Here is a 9,951-nt window from a genome sequence, read left to right on the forward strand (position 1 = left end):
AAGCTTATATGTTGATCGCTAGTATGATGAATTCCTCACATGGTGCGAATGGGAGATTTGTTGTGTGTGGTCTCGCACCATGTGATGATGGAACCACTATATTAATTAAAAAGAGAGGCAGCTGACCCTCTTTAAATTAAATGGTTCGGGTACTATAGACGCAGTAGCTAAATTTGAACAAGAGAGGAGAAGAAAACTGGGAGAAAGAAAGAAGAAAAGGCAACAAAGTAGCCTGTGTTTTTCCTTCGATTTCTAGCTCGTTCACCATTGGATCGGGTTGAGATTTTGACAGCAGCTTCTAAACACGTTACTCTTCATTCTGAACGGTTGGATTGAAGATTGATGGTATGGAAGCTGACCGTTTTGACAGAAAATGGGGCTGTCAATATTTGTGAGTTTTTCTTAAATAATTCTTCTTTAATCTTGTTGTATTCCAAGAATAAGTTGTTCTTGATGATATATATGTTATATCCCTTAGTTGAAGTTGGGGAAGAACAATTGTGAACCCATTATTTGTTGATAGTGAAAGTTTTTAGGTGGACTACAGTCCCATGGTTTTTTGCGCATCGGGTTTTCCATGTTAAAATCTTGGTGATGATTTGTGTGATTATTTGCATTATATTCAGTCATTGTTTGATTTTATTTTACTGCACAAAGAGGGAAAAGGATTAGGACTTGTGAATTGTGAATTGTATTCCGCTGGATTGATTAAGGTAAATTGGTGTCCGGTTGTTCCTGGTTTCCCAACAGTTATCAATGAGCTTAATTTTTCCCCCATGCATCAGTTGATCAAAAGTTTCTTTAGCTATGTTGTTGTTAAAAAAGTATTATTTACCCTTATTGAGCACTTCAATAGCTTTTGTGTATTTTCTACTAAGCTTGTTGGCCTCTTTATGCTTTCTTAATATATTAATCTTAAACAATCATCTCTTTTTAAGTTTTGAGATCAAAATTTATTGTTGCTTAACTTTCTTAAACTCCTTTTCAAAATCTGAGTTGATCATTGTATAGGCTATTTCAACCTCATTCAAGTATCCAATAGGTAGGTTCTCCTTAATGGCTTCTTTTCTATTTGTTTTCCCAACATGTTTTCATACCAGATAACATTGTATGAAAGGATATAAATATTAATATATTTGATTATGAATAACCTTTTCTAGCATTCCATTGTTTTCCCTCTAGAACTAACTTGATGCATTTATACTCTATTATAACTATATTGGAATTAACTTGATGCATTCCTACTCAATTTTATTAGAATTAACTTCATGCATTCCTATTTTGTTACACTTGGTTTTAAGATTCTTGAAACAAAGTATATAGCTTTTTATGGACTCTTTTGGTCATGAACAATTCTAGTAAACCTAACCAATATTACTGTTAGTTTTATTTTGTAAAAGTCCTCATAAAAACAAGCCTCTATATGCTCTTAACTATTGATGAATTTTAGTTGTAGGATGAATGACACGACTAAAACATTGATGTCTTCTCCCAAGTGCAGGAGTGTCGAAGTAATAAATAACCCGGCAAGACCGGAGTTGAACCATAGAGAGGTTAATTGTACAAATTATAAACAACAACAATAGTAACAACAACAACAATAATAATATTAACAATAATTACAATAGTAGTAGTAGTAGTAGTAGTAATAGTAATAGTAATAATAATAGTAGTAGTAGTAGTAGTAATAGTAATAATAATAGTAGTAGTAGTAGTAGTAATAGTAATAGTAATAATAATAATAATAATAACAATAATAAAGAAAAAGAAAAAGAAGAAAAGTTGATGAGAATTTTGAGATGAAAAATTAATGTAAGGATTAAACAATGATAACAAACAATGTCAAGGTTAGAAGATCCACTAATGGTATGTCAAACAAGTATAGTATAAACTCTTATTATCCAATTGAAAACCACACACAAAGGAGGTTCCAATCAGATTATAGATTATTAACATGATTACATTAGTCATCTTATTCAATTAATGCTAATACTTGTAAATTTCATCAAGCATTCATGATTATAACTTATGTTAACAACAAATCAAGTTCCTTTCATAGCTCAGGTGTCGGTTATACCATACAGTATGGGCTATGAAAGTGCCAAGCATTTGTTGTACCAAGTGTTCTACAACATAAATCAAGATTGGTCATTTAACAAGTAAAGTATTAAAGAGTGAACAAGATAACAAATACAAAACATGTTAGTATCAAACATTAAAATCCATATTAAGTTTATACTATACTTATTCTTACACCATTAGTGTAACCTTTTCACTTTGACATAATAAACTTAGCTAGACATAATGAAATAAAGAAAAATAGATAAACAAAATAAGAACATAAATAAGATAAAAGTTAACTAAGTAAAGGAAAGGAAATGAAAGGCATAAACTTGATATTAATGAAAGCAAAGCATAAACATTACAAAAAATACAAAGAGAGAAAGCAAGAGCATGATCTTGATCTGGACACCAAGATGCCTAAATACATGACAAATGCCTCCTTTTATAGGCCAAAATTGGAAACTATTGATTTGATGACTAATTGATGAGTGGATGGCCAACTCTTGACTTGGTGACAATCCTTATCTTCTCTTGTCTGCCCAAAACGTCATTGATAACGTCAAAATTAGAGCCACTCAAAACATGAAAGTTGTAGGAAATTGTCTCAACTTTCTTGTGTAAACAATTCAGCTCATTTCAATTTCTAGAACTCCAGATATGGCCAAAATACTGAACAATGCTCGGGCTGGAAGACAGATTCGGGCTTCTTTGTTGTTGCAATAATTTGGACTTGAAAATAGCCTTTTTAGATCTTGGGCTCCATATGAAAGTTGTAGGCCTATGTCTTACCTTTCCATCCATATAAAGTAGACCTAAATCTGAGATCTATAGCTCCAGATATGACTCAATTATCGAACAGTATTCCAGTTTGGATTGCACCGACATCTCTTTTCTAAGTTTGGCCATCTCTTTATCCTTTCAATTTTAGTTCTTAAATTCATCAATCAAACCTTTCATTTATGTGATAGGCCTGCATTTAAAATGAATATTTACCACAAATTAAAGGTATCTTATATTATTAGATATATTATTATAAAACATGCTTTAGTTAAGGAGTTATTGATACTTCAAGTGGAAAATGATGATATAAAACCTTAATAAAAATGCAATTTTAAGTACTAATCAATGGAGAACTAGTGAAAGGTAGCTTTGATTAATGCAGAACTAAACAACTTTAGGTTTATGCAGGGATTAACAACACCATACATGTTCCCTTGTTGACTTATTATCTTCAAGGAGACAAAGATAATTATGCTTAATGAGTATGATTTATTTCAATGTTAAGAGGAAAAATCATTCATGTCAATAAATTAAAGAAGTACTTTTAATTAGTATGATTTATCTTAATATTTTTAGGTAGAATTTATTAGTGCTTCATGCTATATTTCAATCTTAGTTTTCATTGAACCTATTTTGTATAAAACACCTTATGAGATCTAGTTTGAGATAAAAAAAAACCTAATATCTCTTAATTTGGTTTTTTATTCATTTTTTTTATTCTAAATTTGAAAGGAAGTTTGATACTAAATCCTATTAGAGTATTTTTCTTGGTTATTTCACTACTTGTAAATTATATCTATATATAATAAAAGTAATTTATGTGATTTTCTTTTAATCTAAACCATTCGATGCAAAAATATACTAAAGAAACCTTTGCAGATGTTGATCTTCATAAGTTGAACATGGATAGAGCTTAACAGAATACATTGACAAAAAATGAATATATAAAGGAACCTTAAACTACACAAAAGTAAGATAACCATGAAATGATATGTGATAAAGAGAATTTTTAGCATGTATATTTTCATTATTCATGCTTAATTTTGAAATATTTTGAATGTGATGCACAAGCTAATTAGAATTTTAAATTCTTTTTTGAACTATTGACCTCGTGAGAAATTAATGTGTTTTCAGATATGAGGTTACTGATCAAACAAAATCCACTAGTAAACCTAACATTGATTTATAGTATGCTGCAAAGGAAGCTATACAACTCAATTCCAGAAGTTCTTCACCATTTTCAAATATCTGAGATGAAGGTCTACAAAATATATAAGGGCTTATAACTCAGTTTTGCTATTTCGAAGCCCAAAAAGCAAGTAAAAAAATAGGGATTGAATCAAACCTGAACTTCTTACACTCCATATACTGTCTCGGTTTATGACCCTTATATGAAGTCTTGGAGGTCCAAAAATTACAAGATTAATGTCGTTGGAAAAAAGATTTGATTTTCTACAATTTCTCTAGAAATAGAGATCTTTGAATTCACATGTTTCTTGCCTCAAATCTAGCCCGTAATATCTGGGTAGGAAGGAATTCAAATCAGAAAAGAAAATTATCTTTATTCCAGCAGGCATAAAAAGATTTTATATATATATATATAAACAAACGGCCTATGCTTCTTCATGCAATTTTTTGGTTAATCACATGATGCAAGGTGAATATCTTAGCAAATTTAATAACTTTTATATTAAAAAAATCACACAAGTTTCACGTAACTTTTTAAATAATAATGTTCATTCAAGCTATGCAAAGAATACGATTTAGGGCTCTAATCAAGAAAAACAAAAGATGGTCACAGGACTTGTCTGGAAATATCTCTTTTTTCTTTGCTTGATATTTCTTGGATAACGTTTGATTATTGTTTTATGATATAAAAAAAACAAAAATAATTACCCTGTATATTTCTTATTTCTCTTCATTTATTAAATTAAATTATTGAATATTTCATTCTACGTGTAATGCTTATGTATGTTTGGCCAACATCTACATGATTTAGAATTCAATTTGAGACTGAGAAGTGATAATTATTTTAGCTATTGTTTGAAATACCTTAAGAAATCTAGATGATAGAGATATTCTAGTAACTTTTGTAATCATTATAGGTTTTACGATACTTAATAAATTTCAATAAATTTAAAATTTTTATAGAATATATGAAATTTGTTTGTCAAAATAATACATTGATATTTAAAAAATTAATGTTTAAATTAAAAAAAACCTAATTATTAATATTAAAAATAATTAATTCAATTGAGAAAATTTACATAATAATAATTACGAGAAGTCAAATATCATAGTTCACCTTACACACCAAGATTTTTTTGTTTTTTTTTTTTGGTCTGGCTCAGTGAGACGAGGGAATGAATAACCACAAACAACAGGGACCTGGAGAGAAAAGGCCAAGGATCGTGCTCTTGGACACTGCCAGTTAGAAGAGTAAGCCACGGCTTTAACCCTTTGATTAATTAATCATTACTACAAATTGCATAGAACATTTAGGATCTGGCATCTAATGATTCCCATTGCTTTTTATGAGACAAAGGCAGAAACTCATAATTTATAATGCAATCATAAGAAATAGCAAAAACAGAGACCGAGTAAAAAGATCATTTCTGTGGAATGAAATGAAAATCAGGTAGTATATAATTAACGTGAATGTTTCGATTTTCTGAGGGATTAAAAGGTAGGTCTGTGAGCAAAATCTTACATTCTACTCGTTGCATCTGTTGAAAGAGAAAGCAGAACAAGGCTAGTTATGATAACAAAAGGGAAGTGGATGTGATCTTTTTTTTTATTAATATAGGTGTCCGTCCAGCTTGCGTGTATTATGACTAATCTCACGGCCTAACTGAGAATGACAGACAAGTGCACAGAGAGAATCGAACCCGGGTCGGCTGCAAGACAAGCCTTGCAGTGAACCACTAAACTAGATCCTCAAGTGCAACTGGATGTGATCTTGATTGAGAATATGATACACTGTATTTTTAAAATTTTATTTTTATTTTTATTAAAAATTATTATTTTTTATACTTTTAGATTGTTTCATCTTTTAATATTAAAAATAAAAAAATAATATTTTTATATATTTTTAAATAAAAAATATTTCAAATAATACTATTATCACGATCCAAAATAGATTAACGGTACCAAAACATGACCCATATCGTCCCAGTTCTGAATGGTGCCACTGTTAACAACATAAGGCCCTGTTTGGTAATAAGGTTGTTTATGGGGCTGTTTATCAAACCCAACCCAAGTCACCAAAGTAAAGATGTGAGTAGATGACAGAACACCAGTTGACAAACAGTTTGGTGTGGCTAAAGCCCATGTTAAGAAAGCTTGTGGGAACAGAGGAGGTTTCCATTTTTAGGCGTTTTCACTTTCACGACTCTAAAGCAAAAATCTCTAGCAGGAATTGCAGAACCGTGCATGTAACAGAAAACGTCTTGTAATCTTAAAACAACAACAGCAAATCAGTGGGATATTATAATTAATTAATTACTTAATTAAGTTGCAAACTAAACTAGGTCTAGAAACCCCTGTGCATGGTTGCTCTCTTCACAATTTAATGAGGATTGCTATTTTTAAAAAAAGTTCATTTTGGTCTCTGGAATTTTTTATTCTTTCATTTTTGGTCCTTATTGTTTTTATCTTTGACATTTCTATCCTATAACTTTATTTTTTTAATATCTTAACCCTAGAATGTTAATTGAAGAAATAGAAAGTTGCTGAGAAAAATAATTCAATCATCCATAAAAAAATCTTGATATTAATAAGTTTATATTAAAAAAAAGAGTTCGATAAAAGTTATTTTGGTATTTAATAATATATAAAAAAAATAGAACCGGATCCCAAATGGTCATTTATATTTAATTTGTTTTTGAGTTTTAGAGATAAATAGAGGGCTTTTAAGGTGGAAAACGAGATTATTGGGATTTAAAACATGTATTTTGGATTTTTTTATTATAAAAACAAGTTAAAAATTAGATTTTAAAAGTACTAAAACTTAAACCTTATTTTTTAAAGACCGATGAATATATAAATGAGTGAAATGTCATCTACTTAGACAAATGACTAACAACAAATGATGTGGCTCATTTAAAAAGAAGAAAAGGTACGCAGGATTGGACTTATCCCATATGTAAGCCCAGGCACGCTCGGGAATTATTTTTTTTTCTTCTTAAAATCTCTTTTTTAATTAATTATTTTATTTAAAAACAGAGTAAAATTATATTTAAATAAAGCTATTGATATGATATTAAAAAATTATCTAGTTGTCATTATTTTTTTAAAATTATAACTTTTATGGTAATATTAGCAATTATTTATGAATAACTATATGTAAACTTAACTTACAAAAATTATTAAAAAATTGCACATGACTATTCAATGAGAATAAAATATATATGTATTTTTAAAATTTTTATTTCAATTTTTTATATAACTTTCTAAAATTAATTATCTTTTTATTTTTTTCATACAATTGTATAAAAACCATTGGGGCTTTATTTTTTTATTTTTTATTTTAACTTGTTTCATGATAAGTTTTTATATAGAAAATCTTGCTTTATAAAAGATATTTTTTTGTTAAGAAAATAAAAAGAAAAAAGAAAAGAAACAAATCAATGAACAATCAAGGAAATTTTGACTGAAAAAATACATTTTTTACTCAAGAATTTAAGTCATTTGAATACTTATAAATACATATTTTTGTTGATTACTATAAAAATAAATAAAAATAAATTTCAAACAAGTCCCAACAACATATCACGCGGATAAAAAAATACTAATTATTAATGTAGATGTATTGTCAACAGCACACCTCTACTAGACTCATAAATTAAGCAGTACCCACAAGTATTGAAAATGATACCCAGGTACCTTTTCCAATGTTAAATAATCATTTGAATATCTATAAGAACCAGATATATAATTAAGAATGATGATAATTTTAAGCAAGATTGTTTATTTATTTATTATTTTCTTAACTCAGTTTCAAAAATCTTAATATTATTGGGTCTAAGAGATTTTTCTTAAGTGAATTTGGAAGAACATGCTGCAAGTTAGCATTTGATAGGATGGATAATTAATTAATTAATCTCCCAACTCCATAGTATACAATTATCTCATTAATATTATTTAGCACTTTTCAATGAATTTTATCTTCCTTGCCCTGCATATACTAAATTAGAATAAAATCTCCAAAAGAATAAAAGATTTTATTAATTAAGTAAATGATTACAGATCATGAATTAAAATCTTTATATCTAATACAAGATCAAAAGAAATAAAAAGTCAATATATCTAATAAGGGCAGCAAGTGTCATGCTTATTTCCTTATTTAATTTAATTTAATTTAATTTTTATGACATTCTTCTGTTAAGATGTGTCGTCAATCGCTATTAGCTTGGCTCCCAAGGCTCACCTGTCGGTGCCTTTCTTCCCAAGCTTTTTCCATCACCGACTTAAATTCCTATAAATTCAAACAACCAAAGTAACGTGTTCTTCATCAACAAGACTCTTTCTTTGTTCTGTTTTTTGTTTTTTTGTTTTTTTTAATCTTTCCAAGCCCACAGTCCGAAGCAGGCAAGATGAGAAGAGAGGGACGGCCACATGGAATGGTAAGGGCCTATGCAGTCTTGCCACCTCCATGGAACCCTAAACCTGGAGGAGACAGAAAATTCAACAAGTTTGATACACCCACAACAGCCGGATTGTTCACCAAGGTCTCATCAAAGCCCACAAACCACTCCAAATTCACAGGAAAATGCTGTAAGCCACGGTGCTCAGAATGTCACCTGCAACCATGCTGTAAGGCCAAGCACAAAGTCAAAGGATCCCACAAGGTAAAATCACAAGATGTTTTGTCTAATTCCAGTGCTCAGTTTATTGCTTGGAGGGTTGTGAATGGTCGGCATGGAGCCAATCTTTCTGGGTTTTCTGCTACGGGGATGTTGAACCAATTGGCCAGTACTGGTGACCATGAATATGCAGATGATGAAGTTGATGGTTCGGGACATGAGATTGATCAAGAGTTTGTTGATGATGACGATGAGAATTATATTGGTGCTTGTGTTAATATCAAGAATATTGAAGACGAAGATGGTATGAGTTACTGTGATGTGGGATTTGAGGTGGACCTAGCTGAAGGAGATGAAGATTGGTGTTTGGTGGCAGAGAAGGCATGATGCCATTGCCATGTCTGTCATACATTTCTCGAGCATTTTCTATAGTACTTTCTTCTAATTAAATAAATGTAATTTGTACAAGTTGAATTATTAGTTAAATAATTTTTATATCTTGTATTGAAAATTTCTGCAAAATATTCTTGTAACTAAAATGGAGCTTCGATTTAATAAACTACACTCACGCTTGAAGTTTTGGAGGAGGTTCTAATCCCGCGTGAGCCATTTCCAAACAAAGTAAAATATTATGGGCCGCCTCCTTTATCTGTTGGGTCTTTCGGCCTGCTTACCCAGATGTAGAGTTTTTTTTCGTTTTTTAATTGTGCATTTAAAGTTTCGTTGACACTCAAACCAACTTCAAGACATGCTTCCTATATATATATATCTATATATATATATAATAAAAAACTTTGAAAATACTCATTTGAATAGTTTCTAATATAAAAACTTTAAACTTGCAACTGGGGTAATTTGATTTTTTTCTCATGATCTATTTAATATTATTAAATTGATTTGGATAAATCAATTTTTTATAAATTTTTACATAATGAAATAATTAAAACATCATTAAAAGAAAAGAAAAATACTAAAATAGTTTCTAGCTTTTTTAAACATGGTGAATGATTGATATACTAACCGATTGTCACTGCATTTCAAAAGTACTTTTGAAAAAATTTGATTTTTTTTTTGTTTTGAATTAATATGTTTTTGATGTTTTCAAATCATTTTAATGTGCTGATCTCAAAAATAATTTTTTAAAAAATAAAAAATATTATTGACACACTTTTCTAAATAAAAAATATTTTGAAAAGCAATAGCACACTCCCAAACACGTTTATACTCTTATAAGCAAAAATTCTTTAACAAATAATTAAGAGCTTTTTCATATTTTTATTAATATTTTTTTTTGTAACAATCA

General features: G+C 29.4%; 1 protein-coding gene across 1 annotated transcript; it reads left to right on the top strand.

The window, feature by feature from the left end:
* Positions 1 to 8,287: 8,287 nt before the first annotated feature.
* Positions 8,288 to 9,206, top strand: LOC105140175 (uncharacterized). Its single transcript, XM_011046899.1, has one exon. The coding sequence runs from the start codon at positions 8,439 to 8,441 to the stop codon at positions 9,033 to 9,035; it is 597 nt and encodes a 198-aa protein (XP_011045201.1). The 5' UTR covers positions 8,288 to 8,438; the 3' UTR covers positions 9,036 to 9,206.
* The last annotated feature ends 745 nt before the right edge of the window (positions 9,207 to 9,951 follow it).

The sequence above is a fragment of the Populus euphratica genome, unplaced genomic scaffold (genome assembly GCF_000495115.2).
Source record: "Populus euphratica unplaced genomic scaffold, PopEup_1.0 scaffold256.1, whole genome shotgun sequence".
Lineage (NCBI taxonomy): Eukaryota > Viridiplantae > Streptophyta > Magnoliopsida > Malpighiales > Salicaceae > Populus > Populus euphratica.